The 22722-nt window shown below is 47.8% G+C and overlaps 1 protein-coding gene across 11 annotated transcripts in view; it reads right to left on the bottom strand.

The window, feature by feature from the left end:
* AGAP1 (ArfGAP with GTPase domain, ankyrin repeat and PH domain 1) overlaps positions 1–22722 on the bottom strand; it is a 520173-nt gene that overhangs the window by 145112 nt on the left and 352339 nt on the right. For 9 of the 11 annotated variants that reach the window (XM_047721458.1, XM_047721459.1, XM_047721460.1 and 6 more), the window contains one exon: positions 14018–14176. The exons of the other annotated variants lie outside the window; for them this stretch is intronic. In XM_047721458.1, the coding sequence (XP_047577414.1) occupies positions 14018–14176 (159 nt within the window). The remainder of the gene's footprint in view (positions 1–14017; positions 14177–22722) is intronic. 11 annotated transcript variants of the gene reach the window in all.

Genomic DNA, 22722 nt, shown 5'->3' with positions numbered 1-22722 from the left:
ATTCCATTACATAAAACCTGAGTGGAAGTTCACTGGGTGGATACTGACTGAGGCGGCAGACCCTGTTCGAGGCCTGGGAAACAGACCTGTGAACTTGGCAGAGTCCTTCCCCTCACATTCTGGTGGTGGAAGATAACAAATTAAGCAGTAAAGGAAGAAATCACAAAGGTGATTAGGGGTACAGAGAAAGTAAGGCAGGGAAGAGGAGTGGGGGCACTTTTAGGTAAGGGTCACCAGGGCCTCATGGATAAAATGGTCTCTGCTGGGACATGAAAGGTACAGCTGGGGTGAACTGCATGAGAGCAAGGCTCAACCACCTCCATAGGACAAGGACACCTAAGAATGTCTGTCCAGAGAGAGTGACCTTTTCATGGCCGTGCAGTGTCTCCTTGCAGGGGTTTACCATGATTTCTTTATCCAGTCCCTCACTATTGGTCATAGAGGTTGTTTCAAATTTATGAACTGTTCTTATACAGAATGGAAAGTTAACGTATTTACAGCTAAAGTCACTTATAATATAATCCAACTTTGCAAATAAAGAAGAACACAGACACAACTAGAAGGGTGTATACCCTCAAACTGAAAACTTACTGTGGGGAGTTTGTTTTTAAAGCAAAAAGCTTCTCTGCCTTTTCAATCTTTCTCAACTATGATGTTTTATATTGAAGGAAAAATACAGTTATTATTGTAAAAATTAACGAAGGGAAATAGTAGTTAGCCACTTGCCAGAATGAAGGGATGTGGTAGTTAGCCATGTGCCAGAGGGAAGGCAGCAGGCTTCCCAGAATGGGGTGACAGGTGCTTAACCGACACCAGCGTGACACCGTGTTCTAGCCACAGGACAGATGTCACATCCATTTATTGGTAGTGCTTTCATACTAGTGCATCTAGTATCCATTTATCTAGAAATCAAAAAATCTTTTAAATAAGAAACAGACTATTGGTAACACAATTTTAAGGGAAAAAAGGACTAGCGTATGAAATAATTTCTTTTTTAAAACAATTACTTGTTCAGGAACTGGTATTAATGTGATCTGATTGCTAACACTGTGGATTACAGCTTGCCTGTGCCCTCAGAAGAGAGCCGTGTGTAAAAACCAGGTGCTGGCTCAGGTAATGACCTACACCTTGACTTCTGTAGATGGTATCATACGATGATAATTTTTCTAGAAAGCGTGCTCTGGATGGATGCTGTTGCCATACAAATCTCATCTGGGGGCCTGACCCGCGTGTCTGGTGGGCGCTGCCACTGTCTTCTGATTGATTGGGGCTGACGTGCCCCCAGACTTCAATTTCCCTCTGCACCCCCACCATAAAGCATCTTGCGTGGAGGTGCTGATGTGCTGAGGTAGTGTTTCTGGACACAGGATTTCCTGGACATTTTGATGTCAAAGGAAAGCAGTTACGAGATTTCTGTGGGCTGGTTTTGGGGAGCAGAGATGCTTAGTTGACTTATCACACCAATGCAAAGCTGGATATGAAATGAGAGTCAACAGCTGGTTGAAAGCTGAGTTTCTGATCTTGGAAAAACAAGCTCGACGTTTTGAAGTACATTAGGTAATTCTGTTTCTCATTACACTATACACAGAAAATACTTCTAAAGTAGTAATGCTTATCTCAGTTACGACTCGAGATTTGATTATGAGTCCAGCTGGGGACTACTTATCTACAAACACTGTGAGAAAGGGAGGGCCCATCTGAAAACTGACAAGGCTGTGGGCTCAACCACAGGCTGTAGACCAGCCAGCACATGAGAGGAGAACTCCCGAACCACGCCAGATGGCAAGCCGGGGTGGGGTAACCGCATGCCACGTTCATTGACGATGTCCGCCCCCACACTGGATCTCAAATGCAATTACAATTATTTTCCTGTAAATAAGATACATTTTAAGAAACTCTGCAATAAACATAGAAACATTTCCCTGCAACTGTAGTAAGATTTTAAAAACCCCACTGCAGAAATAATGTAGCAATTAAAATAGCATTTATAACTACGTATGTTTAAAATGTTTCTTCATATAAAAGAATAAAATTTTAGGTCATTTAAAATAACCATCTGTTTCCTCACGATATAAAATTTTTAGTATCATTGTATAATTAATATTAATATCACTTTCTGTTAATAATCTTTTCTGTCAGATAATAAAGCAAAGATGTAACAAAAGATATATATTCATTGAAAGAAGTTTAAGAATGAAAACCACGGCAATACACAAAACCTAAAGGTAGAAATACAGAGGGTTTGAGGATGGCACTGATCAACCACTACACAGCGGCCAACTGTATCTATCATCTACCTATCTACCATCTATCTCCCTACTTACTACCTACTCCTCTCATCCTTCCACCCTTCCACTCAATCTATCCTCTATCTATCTATCTCTCTATCCCTCTATCTATCTATCATCACCCTGTCTACCTATGTCATCCATCCACCCACCCATCTGCCCACCAGTCCATCCGTCCATCCATCCATCCACTCTATATACCTGATCCATCTCCTTCCAAACAACTCACAATTACTTATATTTTTATAATCACTCCTTCTCCAGTCTTACTTCCACTCCTTTTTTTCTTCTTGGTACCTAAAATGTTTTAAGCCCTTTAGGTCTTTCCATTTTTGCATGTCCTTATACATTCTATAGTAGGGAACATGGAAGACACTGAAAAAGATCTGATCAAGTTTTATTCTAATAATGAACAAAGTCACCAGGAAGACAGTATCATTGACATTTTTTAAACTACCTGATTCACAGGATGAGAACCTGAGCAAAACATAGAAATAAAAAATGAATATTTTCCTGGCTCAATGGTGATAAAAAACCATGAAAAACAGTCCCAGACAGCTTAAAAATATAGTGTTAGAAAATCAGATGTTTTAATGTGGCAAACAAAAGATCACTGAAAGTTTTCTATTTGGAGTAACAGCATATATATTTGACTAATCTTTTTATACTGCTCTATCTATAGATGATTGGATACTGGGGTAGTAAATGATTCTATCTTTAAAAACAAAACAAAACAAAAACTCTAAAATTGAAAGTTGGCAACTAAAACTGCAGGGACCAATAAACAAAAATATTAAAACACTAAATAATTTCACAGAATTTTAGACTTCTATATTTTAGGAAGCTTTATAATTTTAACAACACATTGTTACAGGGTTGAGGCCAATATGAAATGATGTTACTAAAAATACCCAGGGGATGAGAAGTGCAAGTCTCAGTGTCAATTCCAGCAGTGACTTCTAGACTTCCCGGAGAATCGTGACCTGCCTGGACTTGGGTGTCCCCTCTCCTAGCACACCTCTGCCCAACCTCTCCGTATATGAGATGAGGACCATGCTGGCTAGACAGGCAGCTTGTAAAGTTACATCACTCTCCTCCTGAAAACCACAGGGGCGCCCAGCTGCTCAAGGTCAATGCCAAACCTTCTAGGATTCTTGCTCTTATCCTTCATGACGGAACTTGAACTCTCCTTCCAACCTCCATGCCTCATACCCCGCCCTTCCCCTTTGTCATTCAACAGTGCTCCATGATGCCTTATACCACCTTAGCCTTCGCACACACTCTTCCTTCTGCACTGGTGCACACACGTCCTCCAGCCTACCGGTTCTTACCAGCATTTAAGGTCCAATGAATCAATCTGCCTTCCTTGGGGCCACCTTCAAATACAAATAGGGACTGACCCACATGGTAAAGTGCTTGCTGTGTATTTGCTGAAAGAATGAATGAGCGAATGCATAATTTGCTTTCACAGTTTGTTGGAAAAATACTTAATAATTTACACATTTACTCCAGACCTGATTTCGGAACCAAACACACATGTCTTAGCCACCCTCTACCCTCCATCTACTTCTCACCACTTGACGAAGCCTATTTCAATGTGTTCACTCAATGATACCCCGTCTCTTTCCCCTTCCCCTCCACAGACCAGGAATTTTGTGTGGATCCCTGATCTCCCACCAGGGGAGGGGAAGCAGCCGGAGCAAGGTAAGTGGTCAATAAGTATTCGTGAAATACATGAAATTAAATAGAAAATTTAATAATTGCTGTGAAGTGCACCTAATCTAGATTATTCCTCCTTAATTTAGCACTGACTCTGTTTGTGATTCCAGAAAGGGTTGAGATAATTAAAGGCAGGAAATTCAGTTGTAAACTCTAACCAGTAACTAACTCTGAAAACATGAACAACGTGCTTCCAATAGCCTGTTGTTAATGTCCCCTGCTGGCACATGGTAAGTCCTGGCAACATACTCTGTCCTAGCTGAGGGGCACCAGCTCTGCTAGTAAATAGTTTTTGGAGCACCATGCCAAGCATTTTGTTTAAGAAGAGAAATCTTAAAAACTCAATGAATCTTATCATGGGATGGGCAGAGACCTTAGCCAGCCCACCATGCCGCCGCGTCGCATGGGGCGTGTACTTTCCTGGTATGTTCTGGTGCCTGTCCACATGTGCTCATTCAAGGATCATGAGCGAGACCAGCAGTCTGGGGAGAAGACACTGGGACAGCGTGCAGGGCGTGGCCTCTGGCACTCAAGGATGGAGACAGTAAGACTGAAGACTCTCTCCTTGTGTAGTTACTTTCTTGCAAGAGAAGACAAACAAGAAAACAAGGAGGGAGGACTTCACACAATCCCACACAGTGACTGGCTAGAAAGTGGCTGGGGCAGGGAAACAAACAGGCAGGCACACGGTGTAAGCTAGGTCCCAAGAAAGCCAAGAGGAGAAGGCAGTATGGGCAGGCTTGGAGGGGAAACAGAGGAGCCACTGGGGTGACGTGGACACACAGAAGCTCACCCAGCTCTGAGCAGAGCAGCGGGCAGGAGCCAAGGACAGGGAGACGGGAGGGGCAGGTGGGGCATGGGATAAAGAAACATCAGGGGCCAGACCAGCTGGGGCCTTGTCAGCCAGAAATAAAACATCAGGAACACAGCCCGAGTGCAGCGGGGAAGCCACCGCAGTGTCATGTGGGGAGGCGTGGCAAGCTGATTCATGTTTGTTTTTTTTAGAAGATGAGTCTGGCCAACCTCTCGGAAGCAACAACACACGGTGGGGAAAGAAACAGGGCTGACAAGGCAGAGCTGTGGTGGGAACCATGGGCAAGAGAGGCAGCTTGGTGGGCAACCAGGTGTGCACTCAGGGGCAGAGTGCAAAGAACCAGCCGTACGAGTTGATTCAGTGAGGTAAGGGTACGAAAAACTGTGTGTGGCCTGAGCTCCTGGGAGGAGATGGTGGACGGCAGACTGAAGTCTGGAGTCCCCTTTGGAAATGCTAAGTGTAAGTGGGTCAACAGCCCTTCAAGTAGGTGGCTGATCACACATGCTCAATGGAAGAGAGCGTGGTCCAGTGGGGTGTAAGAACTCGGGTGTCCTCCGTGTCTAGATAAATGGCTAGGACCATTCGGGGGATGGGGGGGAGAGGTGAGGAGAGAAGACCATGTTTGGAGCAACATCAAGGATCTGAGGTCTGAAAGAGAAGGCGATGATTCTGAGACACAGTCAAGAAAACAGCAGGAAAACACAGAGAATGTGTCATGGGGGAAGCCAAGAAAAGAGTTTCCAGCAAGGAGATTATGAAGGGAACCAAGGAGTTGGCAGGGGGGAAGGTCTGGCCATGGGTGAAAACTGTTCCAGAAGGGCTGGGACAGAGGATGACTGGGATAGGTCAGAGAGAAAGTGGCTGGGGAGTAACTGGGGACAGGGAGTATGGAAAGCTGTCCTGGGCAGGTGTGCTCAGAAGGAGAGCGGACCAAGGCCTGGGAGCTGCTGAGGGCTCCTCCTGGCCAGCACCAGGAGGAGAGCTGTCAGGACAGGTGTGCAGGCTCCTAAGCAGGATCTGATGACTGGGGAGAGCCAGGGACACAGGAAGGAGACAGGATGAACCTAGGAACAGAGTCATTTGGACGTGGAGAGCTGATGGGTACAGAGGTGGAATGGAGGACGCTGGCCAAGGGCAGGGACAGCTTGTCCCTTGTGCAAGCAGGAAGCAGAGTGGCCGTGGGCACTGTAGGTAAAGCGGGGATGGGCCTGAGCACAGGGCTGTGGCAGGTGCAGCAGGGGTGGATCTGAGCATGGGGAGTGAGGGAGCACCTCCCCCTATTTCCTTGGTAAAAGTAAAAGACAGTCATCAGGTGAATAAGAAAGTAGAAGATTCAAGAAGAAAAAGTTGGAGCCAATCATTTCGAACTATGCTGTGTCAGGTTACCTGATGCTATTTGTGTCAAAACTGTCACAACAATCCTTCCTGCACTGTGGAGTCAGTGCCCCGAGATCAACAGGCTCATCTACAGAATAAGGCTCATGTTTCTCATCAGAGCCATGGTTCATGGACAACCCCCTTGAAGAGTGGATCTCAACCTTGGATGCACGTTTGAAACACCTGGGGAACATTCTGATGCTCAGGTTCAGCCCTGGCCAGAGGAACCGTGGTGCCAGCCCTCAACCCCGGGAACTGGGATTTCTAAAAAGCATCCTAAAGCCCAAGATATGCAGCCAGGTTTGTGAGGCTCCCATTCTCCCAGTTCTCAGTCTCTATCTGATGTAGGTTTCTGAAAAGGGGGCCCCACGACAGAACCTGAGGGGAGGTGAGCACAGAAGGTGGTCCGAGGCCTCCCATTCTCTCAGGACAAAGCTATGTCAGTGAGCACCGTCTAGGGCTGGCTGCCCCACTGCAGCCCTGTACAGTCGGCTCACTGAACCTGAATTTGGGCCATCAGCCCTCTGTTTCACTCTGTGGTCTCTAGATCGGAAGGGTACCAATGTGATGCCTGCGATGTTGTCCACACATCCTCACACAGGCGGTACACAGGACTGCCAACAGCCAAGGCCATCCCATGCTTGCTGGGGCCTTCCCTCCCCCGCACTGCGCTCTGGGCACCTGAGTGGGGATCATTCTTGGTCCTCATCTTGGGGGGCCCTTATGCCCAGGAAGCAGCAAGTGTTTGCTGGATGCCAGGGAACATCAGAGCTGGTGAGGGCAGCAAGACTGAGTAGAAGTGAAAACCTCTGGCTTCTGCTCAAAGTCTCAAAGTCAAAGTCCCTCAAAGTCAAAGGGACGAGACACTTCCTGGGGCTGGCTGCAGGAATTCCCTCCAGAAAGGAGGCGGGCAAACTTCCATCTCTTCAGGAAGGATTATTTAATTCATGAGGGACCAATGGCTGGAAGAAAGGACCAGAGACCTGAAGTTGTCTTGTCTAGATTAGGGTTTGTCAACCTTGGTATTAATGACATTTTTGGGTGGGATCACTTCTTGCGATGGGGGGGCTATCCTGTGGTGCTGAATTTAGCAGCTTCTCTGCTACTAGAAATCAGAAGCACACCCCTCTGACCCTTAGCTGTGACAACCCCAAATGTCTCCAGACATGGCCAAATATCCCCAGGGCATGGGGAGAGGGGAAAAATTACCCCTCGTTGAGAACCAGGGATCCAGAAGAAGATACTGAGGGCCAGAGAGGGCTAAGAAACTCGCGGCAGGTATTAACAGCAACTGACAACAGTATCCCTCTCTGCCATCCGTTTAAAATGATTTCTAGACTTCTGCTAGGCAAAATGAGAGCTGCTGGCCTTCAAGCATGAAATCCACAGCACCTGTTCTGATATTGGGGGCAATGTTTTCTCTGGTCAGCTCCTGCTGCTAGAAATAGCTAGCAGGAAGGAACTAAGGAGATAAAGTACAAAGTAACAGCGTTTTGATTGAGAGGAGAAAAAAAAATACACCTTTTCCCCCCTGTGGCCAGTTACCCCAGGAAGCTTCTGCTTTCTCCTTGGCCACATGCAGAGAAAGGAAAGCAGGCTCTGAGCACAGAGGGAACTGGGGTCATCCCTTTAATTAGGCAGACCAGCCCAATGAGGGGAGCAGACCTCAGCCGCTGAGACGGGGTGTCCAGCTTTGAGAGATGAGAGCCCACGGGCCCTTTAACACTGCGCTGAGCTGAAGGTTGATGACAAACCCCAGGGAATGGTTTTTGAATGCCAGCCAGGATCGGGGAGGAACTGATGATAAAGGGAAAAGTTCAGGAGAAACCAGAGAAGGGAAAACGTTATTTTCTTTAAAAGCAAGCTTTATAAAGATAAACAACTTTCATGATACAATGTTTTAATATTAAGCATTCACGTTCCCTTTAAAAAAATGGCAAAGGGGGAAACTGTAAGCTTCTGCATCAGAAAGACCTGGGTTTGAATTTTGGCTAATTATTAAGAGTCTTGGGTTTCTCAGCCTTTTTGAACCTCAGTTATCAAATAGCAACAGTGATTCTCAGAAAATGAACATTAGATGTCAAGCTCTGGACACGGAGAGGCCGCTGACTACAAAGGCAGTTCCCACCTTAACCTTCTCCTTTCCTCCCTCACAAAAACCCTCCTACAAATGAAGCCTCATGGTCAGAGTGGCTGTGTCACACTACCACCACCTGCTGGCAACACGCCAAAATTGTCAGCATACTATCCAGGAAGAGGAAAAAAGTGCTCAGACTGTAAACCTCCTGGCACCCAGTCCCAGCACCCTCTCTGACCATCCCTGGACCAGCCCCCTGGGAAAGGAAAGACAGAGGGAAGTGTGGGGCACACAACCAGTGGGACTGAAACGTGTGTGTCTAGCCTCTATCATTGAAATAGCCACGGGAAAAAAACCAGTTCAAACTAAAGGTTTAAAAAGCTTAAAGGCTTCAGATTCAGGATCAGTGGTCCAATAGCAGATTCTGGTAGATTCCAACAGGAGGACGCAGGATTAAACTGTTGGAAGGAGATGCACAAGCGCACATGCATACACACCCGCACTTTCACGAAGAAAGCTGAGTGCAGTGTGTGCACAATGACAAGGCTGTCTGCTGGCCGGGCGTAGAGGCAGGCTGAGGAAGGGTCGAAGAGAACTGCTTTAGAATCACTGAAAGCAATGCAGTATTCACAGTGATGGCCAGCCAGGGCAGCAAAGATGAACTGTTGGAATGGAGCAATCGGGGTGGGGAGATGGGGTAGAGCCGGCAGAACAACCTGACAGCCGAGGCGTGGGGGGCAGGGCTGTCGTGGCAGCACCAACAGTTGAGGCCCAAGGCTGGCACTGGTGGGAGACGGGGTGGCAGGCCTGCCTGGCCTGAACACACTCAGACACACACGCTGGGGGTCCACTGGCATAGGTGTGATGCATCTCAAAATGCATTTAGCCTCAGAGCAAGATATGACAAGAAAGTGTGTACAAACGACCCCCTGGTGTCCCCTGCTACACCCTCAGTAATGCAAACTCTAGGCTAAGGCTTCTAGAGAAAACGACCTATAAAGAAAATGATTAATCAAAAAAAAAAAAAAAAAATTCACAGGCTCCCGATAAGACTCACGAAAACTCTCAGCCAATAGTTGTTGCAGAGATAATTGTCCTGAATCTATCAATAAAGCTAAGCTGCCCCTTCATTGACTGCAAACAACAATTTCTTTCACCCAGGATTATAAGTTGGTGTTCACAGGCTCACTGCTGCCATTACGGTGATAAACAGTTTAAACCACAACAGGGTCTGACATGTAGATCAATTCTGGGTCCATAAAGAATCTACACAAGAGGTTGCAGGACAGGAATTTACAGCCACCAGTTTTTATTCCCTCTTGCTGCAAAAATTACTTCTGTCAAACACTTAGGAGAGTGAGGAAAAATGTAAAAAAATTAATTTTTCATGTACTACGGGAACAGCCTCTCCCAATGCCGAAGCTGAAGATGAATATGTTTCTGCATTTAAAAAATTATGCTGAGCAGCATGTGGCGCTTCGCCGAAGAGGGACCCAATCCTCCGTGCTGCTTGAAAGCCAGCAGACAGCAATTTGAAACCCCGAACTGAGCTGTCTGGATTTCCTCTAAGGGCAGATGCGGGTCTCATGTTAGCAATGCCAAATTATATTAGACATTTAATTTTAAACCTCAGGTACTTAATGTAAGACCTTACAACAGTAATAGTCATAAAGCAGTGGGGCATTCCATTTCACAGAATGGATTCTTCTTCTCCTCCCCCCTTAATTTAACCAGAACCTCCTGTTTGGTAGTTTTGCACACTACAAAGTAATCTATCTAATTAGGAGTTGCTCACAGCTGCTTAAAAAAGAGAAACCCCTCAGGGTACCTGTGCATAGAGAGGGGGAGCCTTTCAAAAGTTCTCTGGAGCCAAAGTCTTAATTTAGTCGTGGACGAGGGGGCAGAGAAAAATTGAGTCCTGATGTTGTTATTATTACGTCTTATAATAAAGTGTATGACAATGGGAAGGCAAATTCACCAATTCAGGGGCATTTGGATTCAAAAGCAGCTTAGCTTCCCCTGTCCCTGCTGCTAGCACTGTGTAAGCTTTTATGATTCTGACATCCAAACCAGATACCTGGGCCAGGCAGGGGGGAATAAAATGATTAAAAAAAAAGAGAGTGGGATTTGTATCAACTGCAACTTGAAAAGAAAAAAGTATGACAGAAAGCTCTTAATTATGTTTGCTTCTTTGGTGATTATTTTCCAACACGGCAGGGAATGTTGATGCCCAAGTTGAGGTCTGGAAATCCATTCATAAACACGTTTTCTTGGAAGTCGCCTGTCAGACCTGATGCCCTGATGTTCATTAAAAATTGCTCTGGGTCTGGGGACCTGATGGATCACGGAAGGCAGGGATGGTGCTAAGCAGTAAGAAGCCAGGATGTTACTCTCACCGCAGGTGGGGACAGGGCTTCTTAATGCCCAGGTGGACCAGAGTACCCAGGGATCCCAGGAAAATGAGGCTCCCACCGGGCGGGTCTTGGCGAGGCCTGGATGGCTGCATTTCTAGTGAACTCCCAGGCACTGCCTGATCCCAGAGCCATGGTTCTCAAACGTCAGCACGCAACACCGTTCCATGGAGGGTTTGTTAACACACAGGTTGCTGGGGCCCAGCCCTGAGCCTCGGAGTCAGTGGGTCTGGGAAGAGACTAGGAATGTGCGCTTGTAACCAACTTCCAGGGATGGTGACTGCTGCTGTTCGTCTGGGAAGCCCATCTCAAGAAGCACCACGCAAAGAGCTATGACGTGTTCTCAAGTTTGCATCCCGGCCCCTCCCAGAGGGTGACTTTGGACAAGCAATACAGTCCCACATCTCCCTACCCACCAAGTGGAGCTAACATCAGTGTCTACTCCCTGAAGATCAAATGACATCAGCCACACGAAGACCTCCATAAATATCAGCTCTCATTATTATTACCACGGTTGTTTCCCTTTTCAACTGTATGTTGGTTGTGACATGCCATCAACCCTCAGAAAATAGAAGAATCAGGAAGGATCGAGGAAAAGTGCAAGAATCCTCCTTCTGTGCAGTGCTCTGCTGCCTTTCCAGATCTTTGCTATATAAGTGATGCCAACTCTAAGCCTTAAAATTAAGATGTTAATTAATGTTGCCATTCTGACCTCTTCTTGTCCAGTCTGCACCCATCTCCCCTTGCATGCTCCCAACAGCCCCTTCATGTCACGTCCACTCCCTGGTGGTTGCATTTCCCTTTTTCCTTCTCCCTGAGCCCTTGTCCAAATTGCCTCAATGCTTATAATAACTTCCTCTTGTGGTTTGGCACCAAAAAACGCCCCCATCCGGGTCTGTAAGCATTGCTCACGTTGGATTCTCTTTCAGTTTTCCTTGATGGACTGTCCATTCCTCAACTACCTGCACAATCTCAGCCCAGGCTTTCCCACAGGTTCTCTGTGTCCCATGGCACAGGGCTGACAAAGGGCGGGACTGGAGCTCCTCGTGTGTCATGTTCGGGGCTCAGGCCCTGTGGCGTCAGGGAGTCTAACGAGTTTTACCAAGCGTGCTACATTAAGAATGGACACTCGAGGATGTCAACAGATGAGAAATCACTTTGTAAATATAAAAACACCATTTGTATGTAGGCGAGCACCGTCTCTTACAGGAACTTTATAAATTTGTGTGTAGAGACCAATGCCATCTCTTTCCGTGCAAAGCCACTTCCAACCAAACTGATGGTCTGGAAATAACAGAGTCCCAAGCTTTGGTGCTGGGGAGTGCCTGTGGCACACACGCCTAGCTAGGCGCAAAGAGCTATGACGTGGGGTGGGGGGACAGTTACCTAGTGAGTCTTTATCAAAGAGATAAGTGTGCAGCAGGAAGGCTTACACAGAACAGATTTAGACAAATATGCCACTTCCCATGCCTTTTCTAGAAAACATTCTTTTTTTTAAAGTAGGCTCCACCCCCAGCATGGAGCCCAATGCAGCGCTGGCACTCATGAGCCTGAGATCAAGACCTAAGATGAGATAAAAAGTCAGACGCTTAACCCACTGAGTCCCCCAGGCGCCCCTATAAAACCTTCTGAGTAGAGGGGAGGCAAAGATTGGCGGTGAGGTCTTTCTTAAGAACCTGCTCTTTTGTTCCCCCCTTCTTCCCAAATGTAACTCCCATAGCACATAAGGAGAACTCCAATGCTGTTGCCCTCCTCAGGCCATGGTGGTGGATCCACAGTGCACTGGGAGGAGGAAAGTTCTAAGAGGTCCCCGCTTGACTAGGAGGGACCAAGGCAGTGTGCACAGCAGGCTCCGGAAACATCTGTGCAGAAAGGCGGCCACAGGCCAATCGTGGCTGGCCAGCGATACTGAAAGAGCACCTTGATGATGCAGTAATTATGGGAACTGCTTGCTCACTGTAATGACAGCAGCAGACACTCGGCGACAGAGGCCACCCCGGACCAGGTGCTGTGTTCACATCCAAACCACACAAGGAGGGAAGCACACCCATGCTTCGCACCAGACAGGCTTGTGGCCGCCATGCAAGAGGGGGGGTTCAGGTGCTGACCCAGCACAGGCCCTTCCAGGGCAGGCGACAGAGGTGAACACTCAGATGTCACTTTCCAAGGGACCAAACTCCAGGTGCTTTGTCTCAGTGAGTCAGAACCCGCTTTCCTGGGGTCCTTGGGCATCGCAGGACCTGAGACAATGGGCGTAAAGCCCTAAAGAGGTGGAAGGGGACACCGATTGCCAAAGCATCCTCCTCTGGGTGGGGAAGGGGCCCCAGAGGCGGGTGCGTGCCGGGCACAGGGGCCATGCTCTGTTCACACACGCCATGCCACCCACCCTTCCAGACCCACACTGTCATGGCACCCCTGGGTGCGGCCTTGATGGACTCCACTTCTCCTCCGCAACCAGTCTGGAGCTGTCCTTACTGTAAGCCCTCACTTGGCAGGGTCGACCAGAGAGATGGAAGCAACTAGAAATAAGGATGATGTTTACCCACAGCAAACGTCCTGCTGCAGCAGCTGGTGGGTCTACAGGGAAGACCTGATGCCGAATCTTTTAATTAGAACAAATTATGCTAAAATTACTTTAAACCCCTGTCTGATAGACGACATACAACAATGGGAATTCCATTAAATACCGGTGAGCGGGCCGTAGACAGAACGCCACAGGCAAAGCGCGTGGCTGCAAAGCCAGGCGGCCTGAATAGCACATCAGTCACGATTCCGCCCAGACACCAGGGTGGCTTCTGACGTCCACACCCATCTCCCGAAAGGCTGTCCACACTCATCAAAAAAAAAAAGGTGACAGGGAACTCTCCAAATTTAGAAGGTGCATCAGGAATTTTGGAAAACTAATAAGGAGAATGAATTCTGTGTTTTCCTTTGATGAAAAAAGCAAACACACCCCACGCCTGACAATGGAACATGAGCCGTGCTCCTCGAAGTATGGGTGTGGGGTCTCACGGGGAAGTGTGACTGAGATACTGGCTATGATTATTTCTCACCTCCTTGTCACGGGACCATGTGTGTGTAGCCTCGCTTTCCAAACCTGGCAGGCAATCTGCTCCTCCCTGATAGGACCACATGGGAGGATGTGAGTGAAACCTTTGTCAAGGACCAAATGCTCTGCAGATGAAAGGTGACACACACCCAGCTCACAAAGCTGCCCCATAGGGCCTGCACCCAGAGTGAGCGCGGATGGCCAGGGAGCCACATCCGGCCCCTGGCTCACACCGAGGACTGTGAGGGGGGCGCGGGTCCGGGGGGCTGCGCCCTCTCTTACCACTGCTGATGGCTGAGTTTGCAATGACCGTAGCCTCACTCCACTGGTCGGCACTGGAGACAGAGTAGGAGCGCTGCTGCATGCCGTCCGGCCGGCTGCCGAAGGAGCCCAGGCTGATGCCGCTGGCCATCTGAGACCCAGATGCACTAGTGACATTCCCTAGGAATAAACAAGTCAGGTGAACACCACCTCGGACTGCAGACCCCAGAAGCCAGCACGAGTCAGTTGAGATGTCCATGTGGTTGCGCGTAGTGGACCTCGGTACCGAGAGCAGCTGGCGTCCTGCCTACGTGAAAGATGGATGCATCCTACAGAACAATATTCAAGAGGAAAACAAGGGTGGAACAGATCCTAGGGAGCCTGCTGGCGCACTGCCAAGGAACCTAACCACGCAACACAATCCTAAACAAAAAGACACCGACGCAACACCATCTCTAGGTGGGGCAGAGGTGAAGATGGAAGACCCACTTTTGGGGAAAGCCTCAGTCCCAGCAAGATGAACCCTACAGGAGCCCCCACTGTGTCCACATATTGATGGAAGGGAAAATGACCACAAATGGCAGCCAACTTTTATAGTGAAGCTCTACTTTATGGTCAACATGAATCGAAGCTCCTAGACAAGACATCGGAAACATGCACTCTTAACCCAGGTTAGCTCACTCTTACCCCGAAGAGGCCCAGCAGAGGAAAGACAGCCTTCGCCACTGCTCAGCACATGGGGCGGTGATGGAACGGTCCCATCGTGTGTGGGATGATAGCGATCAGGAGCTCAACATCAGAACAAGTAATCTCCTGGTCTTATCAACTATAAACTCAAAATCATGACTCAGTGCCTTTCTCTAAAGTGCGGCCATCCTACCGTCTGTGAGTGAATTCATGTGCTGGATGCAGATCTTCAGAGAGATCAGGTTTGTTTTGTTTTAGACTTTCCTGCTTATTTTAGTTTGGAACCAATCAAGTTCAAATTGTTTTAATAGAAGGCTCTCATAGCACAAGATTTTAAGTGCATAGATCGGGCTTGTAGTTCCCAAATCTGGCCAATTACCAGAACTGCCCATGGAACTTCTAAAAACAGAGGCTTCAAAATACTTGTATTTTGATTCCGAAGGCCTGGGGCTGGGGCTGGAAAGAATGCGCATTTCCCAGAGAACTCCGGTGGTCCCGGTGAGCCATCAAGATGTGGGAACTGGGGCTCTGCTACTGACAACCGACTGGACTGAAATGCCTACTTGAGCCATGCAACAAACAAGTGGTCCACAGAGATGAGATGCTTCAAAAAATATATTTCTACCTTAAAATGAGATACCGATTTTATGCTGTTATCTGAACCGGGCACACTTTGAATGTCACAGAGGAAAACTATTCCCAGGCAGCTCTACCCACTTCCAGAAAAAAGCTGAAAGCAACACCTCAGGACCTGGGGCATGGGTGGACCCAGACCCTCCTGAGTGTGGCTCTCAGACCAGTGCTCGGCCAGGAGCTCGTGAGGAATGCAGACCCCCAGGCCCTGCCCTAACACCTGCTGTTTCAGATGCTCCTCCGGAAACGTGGGCGCACACGACATCCTGGGGGCACCTGCTAAAGCTCAGATACCCAGAAATCACTACGAACACGATACCGACAACTGGAGCTCTTTGCCACCTCAGACGCCTGCTGTCAAAGGTGCCCTCAGGCAGCGCGCAGGACTGCAGGTCAGGGGCCTGCTCTTGGCTCCCCGTCTGGCTGCAGGGTCCGAGCCAGTTTAGCCATTTCCCCCCTACCACGGAGGTGCTGATTTTTGGGCCCACTCAGGTCCTCCAATCCTGTAAGCACACATCGTAACTGATGCTGCTGGCTAGGATTCCTGCACCCACTCGGGAGCCGATCCCCATGGCAGATTGGGGAGAAGGGCCGGGCATCTGGCAGCTCAGACACAGAGGAGCAGCTCACGGTCAGTGGGGGTGGCAATCAGGGACAGATCACATGCTCCTTCGGGGCTCAGACCCACAGCAGGGCACCATCTCGGGGGGCGGACGAGGTGCTCCCATTGGGCAGCGCAGTGTGGGTCTCCCCCTGCAGCCAATGTCCATATAGGTGTCTGCTGGCCACCTTCCCACCATCTCCTTCCTCTGCCCTGCTCTCCTAGGAGGGTACCCATTTAGGCTGCAACCACTGGCTTCCTGTTGGCTCAACAGTGGGGAGCAGATATGGGAGAGGGATGAGATGGGCGGTCACCTGGGGCTGGCTGTCCCTGAGACTTGCTGGGGCACCCCTCCCCTTGCCCCACTGATGTCTGTGCCACTTCCACCAGCCCCGGTGCCCACACCTGCAGACCCTGGGCCTGCTCTTCCCTGGGAGGATCCTCATCTCGCACACCTACACTCAGAACCATGTACAGGACAAACCCCACCCACTCTAAGACCTCAAATCCATTTCTACTTTCATCACATGAATTCTCGGCAGATAGGGGCCCGAGGACACTGCTAATACTTTTATGGTAGGGCAAAGAAAAAGCTGGAAAGAGGACAGAGAGGACCAAGAGAAGATCCACACAAGATGTGACCTCACCGCTGAGCCAGCAACCCCCTGCCCCAAAGCCTAACTGCCTGTGGGCATACCTGCCATTTGGCAAAAACGTTGAGGAGATGTTTTTCCTTTCCTCTCTGTGTGGCCCAATCACACCAGTGACAAGTCATGATCAAGCGTGCACTCTGTCCACAAAACCTCTTCTTACACCAGCCTGAGGCACACAAGGTCAAGGCTCACAAGTACCCAAACACCTTCACTGTCTGTCTTCGAGCCAATGATGCCAGGACGACACTTAAGCCTGCAGTGTGGCTTCCCTTCCGGGGAGTGGCTCCCAGACGACAACCAGCCTAAAAACCTCCTGACATACTTCCCTTGAAAGGCAGAGTTTCCCAAGTGCATCTGTCCCTGACTGCACACAGCAGAAGCCCTAGGGTATCCACTCACACACAGTGCAGCCCACTTGGTCTGAACTCGGACAGGAACACGTGCAGTGTCCTAACGGGGGTATCCAACAAAGAGATCGTCTTAGGTCAACAAACTCTTCGTGTCCAGGCCAAATAGCCACTGTGGAAGAAGAGTAGGTTCCATGAAATGTACACACTGTAGGAAACCCATGTGATGGAGCTGGCCATGTGTCTGCAGCGGGTCCCCGGGTCCTCAAGCTTCCAGCTGTTTGTCAAGAGAACTTTCAAGCATAGCACGTTCAATGTATAAAGCTGCTGGGGAGCAGCTCTGGGGTTTGGCTCCTGAGGGGATCCTCAAGGAACCCCACTGGTACCTGTGAAGAACCTTCCGGCAAGACTGTGTGCTCCTGGTGTGTGACTGCCGACTCAGCGCAAGACCCAAAGCAGGTGGGCAGAGCTCTTCAGGAAGCCCAACCTCAGGGCCCTGCAGTGTGTGAGGCTCTCCTTCTCGCAATCACACCAAGCCCCCCACCGTGGACTCAAGATACACTACGTGACCGAGTTCTGGCCACATGAATGTGGGTAAGACTTGCGGCCTGGAGTCTGGGTTGAGCTCATAGATGATTTTTCCTGAGTATACAATGATTTATTTTTTAAGGCAGAATCTGGGAGAGAAAATCTGTGGTTTCTGGCATTATTTGAAAAAATGAAGAGCATCTGGCCGCAGTGGGCTTGTGCCTGTGCTCTCCAAATGGCCAGTGCTGCAGCCAGAAAACACACCTGCCTGCCCAGTCCTCATCTTTGCTAACCACGAGTCACAAAATCTTTCAAAAATTGGCTGAAGAACAATCTTGTTTCAGAAGTAAAACGTTTCTGATTTTCTCCCAAGAGAGCAAATCTCTCGTATATACTCAATTTTAAATATCAGTTAAAATTTTTCTAAATACCAAACAATAAAAGATCAACTAACTACGATGTAAGAAAAAAATCATGAAGGGCTAAAAATCCCATTTTTGCCATAAATAAATAGCTTGGGGATCAACACAGACATGCCCTTGCCTTTAAAGGTAAACACATTAAGACACAGGTTTTAACTTTGATGCAAACCAGTGCTCCATTGCTCCATGGAAGTAGTCTCAGCGGCTCGCTGTGGCCCCTGGAGCATCTCACTCCCCGCGGGAGCAGTCCTGGGCTAGTGGTTACCCTCTGAGGCATTTCGACTTGCTCTGAGTGAAACCATTAGTCAAAGAACCCAGCTACTCCCAAATGTTTCATGAATTATCTTAAATAACTCTACAGATCTAATTATGGTATTTTATGTCAATTTCTGATGCTTATTTTTACACACACACACACACACACACACACACACACACCCCCTATCCAAAAAAGGCTAATGCATAATTTCATTTGTATTTCTGAAAGAAATGTCACGAATTGGCACCAGTCAAGTAACACCAGCCCCTGCTTCTAGACTGTACGCACGCACACCCAGCAGAGTCTGCCCGATGTGTGACCACACTGCGATCTTCTCACCACTTCTGAAAATACCTCTAAAGCAAGTAAGAGAGGTGCTAAACTTAAACTCACTTTATTTCCTAAGTTCTCTAGGCCTATATCTTCAAGTGAATGGTAATTCATTTCACATTAACATATTATTAATTAAGGCTGAGGATCTGGGGTTCTCATCTGTGAAAGAAGCCCACAGCTGATCTATTCCTGGCAGTCAAGCATGGAAGACCAAGACCATAGAGATACACGGGGGGACCTGGACACTATTCTCAACGTAGTCGGGGTCAGCCTCAAATGGGGAGCAGCTCTGAGCGGCTGTGCCCAGGCAGAGGGGCCTCTCTGGGCAGTCAGACTGAATGGCTCCAGCAGGTACTTATCCGAACACATATCCATCTTGCTGCAGAATTTCATTCGTGTGGCTGAGAACCAAGATATGACATTCAGGTCTATCTGACTGGACAAGCCCATGTGTGCCCAAAACAGAAGGCCAAGGAATACAGGAGTCATAGGAAGGTCTGAGGGGCAGGAAGAACAGCCCCTGGAAGGGTGTGGGAGAAACTTTACGGAATGCTGCAGATTTATTTTAGATTTTGGAAATGGAGACCACCCCCCTCCAGAAAAGTGTGGAAAGTGGGATCTCACGCAATCCCGGGACTACCCAAACTCTCTTCTGACTCACCTGATGTCCAATACGAGCCTCTCTCCCTAGATTCCTGTTTTCCTTTTTACCTCAGTCCAATGGAAGTCACACACTCAGTCCGATGTTAGTCACACAAGTGCCTAACACTTGTGCCAGAAATCCTGTACAAGAATGCTCGCAGTGGTGTTCCTTGGAACAGCCCTGAACCAGCAAAGGTGGACATCTCCCCACCATAGGCGCCCCATGGTATGTCCATACGGTGGAACACAAGCAGGAAGGACAGATGCTGACATGGCCACGACAGGACGAACTTCACAGACAGTATGTGTGGAGAAGACCAACCCAAGCACCAATGGCTGTGACCCCACCCAACGGTTCACCATCCATAAGCAACCGGTCCTAGGAGTGAGCAATGGGATAGCAACCACCCTCAGGCGCATGTGTATACGGACAGCGGGGACAGGTGGGGGCTGGCGGCCACTTGCTGCTTCCCAACCTAAGGACGGGCCACCTGCACACTTAGCTACCAGGATTTTGCAGTTTCTCTGTGTGTGTTCTATTGATATAATGCATCTCACCCCCAAAAAAAGCTAAAAATGGGTCACCTGAAGAGTCTGTGGATATAGAGGTCAGGTCAGCAAGTGTGAGAGACAGAGTTGGGGGTGGGGGAGAGGAGACGGGGGTACCAATATGAAGTCTCAAAGAGGGGTCCAGCCCTTCACAGTCGGAGCTGCTGCTTCCACAGCAAGGGAGTCATGAAAAGACCTATTTGTTGTTTGTCTCAGTATCTTTTCCCCAAATATGGGGATATACACAGTTGACTACCTGGCCCGTTCTGAACTCAGACAGAGTGCTTCCTCCAACACCCCATCTCCGGATCAGCTGGCTGCTGGCCTTGATTAGCAGGGGGCGGCTACATTACCATGCTAATCCATGGAGTCCCAGCGCCATCTCCTTGATATGGATATGTGTGTGCTTATGGGCCGCCCTGATTAGCCCAGCTTCCATGTGTCAAAAGCGCCAGATTCTTCCCAAAGAATAATTTTAGCTTTACTTATATCCCTAAAGTGTAAGAGTTGATTTGAAAAGGTACTTACCTCCACCATATGCTATTTTTCTTAAAACAATTTGCATTTCAAAGTGACTATTGCATTTATATCTGAATGAATATCAGTATGTTGCCTGAACTGATCTCAAACGAGCATGAAAAAGATGCTGGTTTTCTATTGAACACGACTGTTTTCATCCACCAAATGCCATCAAAGACAGAATGCCTCTTTTAAGCTATAGGCTTATTACATAAAAAATAGCTTGCTCTGATTTTTAAAAATATACTCTGAAATAAGGCTTTTCATAGCATTCAAATAAAGGTTCATCAACAATTATTTCTTGTAAAATACAAAATTTTGCTCACTGCACTTTCCGTTTTAGTTCATCTTCACAAACACAGCTTGGCCTTCTCAAAGGCTTAAAGTGGAAACGGAATATTTGGCATTTGAATTACTAGTAAAGTAGCTTGTAGAAGAGCAGCAGTGCTTGCCAGTAGGTTAGAGACCCCAAAGTTTCCTGTGCCTTGTGTGAAGGGAGCATGACGCAGAGAGGGGTCTACAAGGGCCCCAGTACAACGCAGACATTGGTATCTACCGTGGGATTTTATACCTTTTTAAAAACAAATCGTAATTACAGCATAGGATTGATAGGAGCTTTCCCTGACCCTCGGAGGCCTCAAACTGAGAAACAGATCGGTTTTGGGGGTCGATTCTCATTCCTACCTGGCCTCCAGTGTGAGAGGAGTCTGGGGTGTGAGGCCGCCTTGCAAACCTCCGAAGCACAGGCCCGCTGAGCATGAGCAAGAAGGCCAGTTTGCTGGAATCGGAGCAGGGCGACCGAGGCTACTGTAATGGCCACACCACTTCAAAATAGGCCTTTGCCATCTGTTCGTCCTCCAATTATAAACCCAAAAAGAAATATAATTCACAACACTACCATAAAAAGTGAGATACGGATGATTTAAGTGCCTATGAGCAGGGCTGTTCGCTACACTATTTGCATTGGAAATCTGCCCTCCTTTTTGGCATCCAGGACTTGAGGCTAAGAGGATTTTTTCCAAGGACACATTCAGTATCTTAAAGACGTAGGCGTCCGGGATTCTGCATTGTTATAAACGGACGCTTGTTTTGTTAGAGTGCACTCAACACGTCCACTACTGAGATGGGAATCGCGGTGTACCTCTTCGCTGGGATATATGCCCATACGTGCTAACCAGAGAGGAGAGAATGTTGGAGCCCAGACCCGGCGGTCACAGTGGACGTGTTTGCTACTACCTACAACAGTGTGGCCACACTCAGGACTACAGTCCTGGGACCAGTTCCCACCTATTTCCTAAAATGCAGAAATAGCTCATTTTGTTTGGATTTCTCCTTGTTCTGATTATGATGTCCAAGGAAAAAAACATTGAATCGTTCTTGTTGTATCAATGTCTTTAAAACTTACCTTGCACGAGTGCTGTCAATTAGAAGACTTCCAGAATCTCATGTAACAGATCAACTCATTATTGAACATGAGCATCGATTCTTCTTTGTGATGGCCACAGGAATGATGTAATTTTATATTACACTTCTTTCTTATGGCTTCTAACCCTCTTCATGTGTTGTTCCATTATCTTCATAATAATTTTAGATATATGACATCTTGCTGATTTAAGGCAGACAATTCATACTGCTATTTTCTTACTTCCGGATAGCTTCATTTCCAATTTCTCATTAGAATAAACAAAACTGCAAAGGACATCTTCTATTAAGACTCTTCCTTAGGATAAAATCTCGGGAGAATCATTACTCAGTCCAACAGCATTAACGTCTTTCTGACTTGTGGCATATATTGCTGATTTTCTGAGGCCATTGGCCAAAAGATGATGGAACCTGGGCATCTTGAAAACAATTCAGTCCATGATTTGTAAAATGGATCTAACATTAATGATGATGACAATAATATGCCCCATGTGGCTGATTAATATAAACATCAAATTGCATAAAGCACTTTGTAAACCACAAAGCCTCTGTGGATATAAGCTGTTATCAATTTCATCAATGGTGAGTTTTCCTTTTCTCTCTGGTTTATTTTTTACTAAAAGCTTAAAATGCCAATAATGCTAATTTTGTTTGCCTTTAAAATCTAAAAGGTCTGAATGTCATCCTTACGTCTTTCTTGCACCGGGGTCTCCTCGTGTGTCCCTTGCTCACATCTGCATTTGGCTATTACAGTCGTCCTCATAATGCACGAGCCGACATGCATGCTCTCGGAGGCGTCCTGAGCACCTGCTGTATGGACCTGCGCAGTGCTTAGGGCCGGGACAGCGTGACAACACTCCTACCACTCCAGGTCTTCCAGAATTTCCAAAGGATTACGACCAGGTCCGCCCAAGCCATCAGAGGCACAAGTGATAAAGGGAAAGAAGAAATGAAACCATGGGCCTGGGACATGGTACTAACAGTGGATGAATGGTACAACCAGATGTGTAGAAAGGAAGAGGAGCTGGAGAAGCCCTGGGCCTGCTCACGTGCCACGGCTGGGCCGCCACTGCATCCTGGAGATGGATATAAACCTGGTGTTCAGGACAATTCAAGATGAACATATTAAGC

The sequence above is a fragment of the Lutra lutra genome, chromosome 3 (genome assembly GCF_902655055.1).
Source record: "Lutra lutra chromosome 3, mLutLut1.2, whole genome shotgun sequence".
Taxonomy (NCBI): domain Eukaryota; kingdom Metazoa; phylum Chordata; class Mammalia; order Carnivora; family Mustelidae; genus Lutra; species Lutra lutra.
The sequence above is the reverse complement of the archived record's forward strand: the minus strand, read 5'-3'. Positions and strand labels throughout refer to the sequence as shown.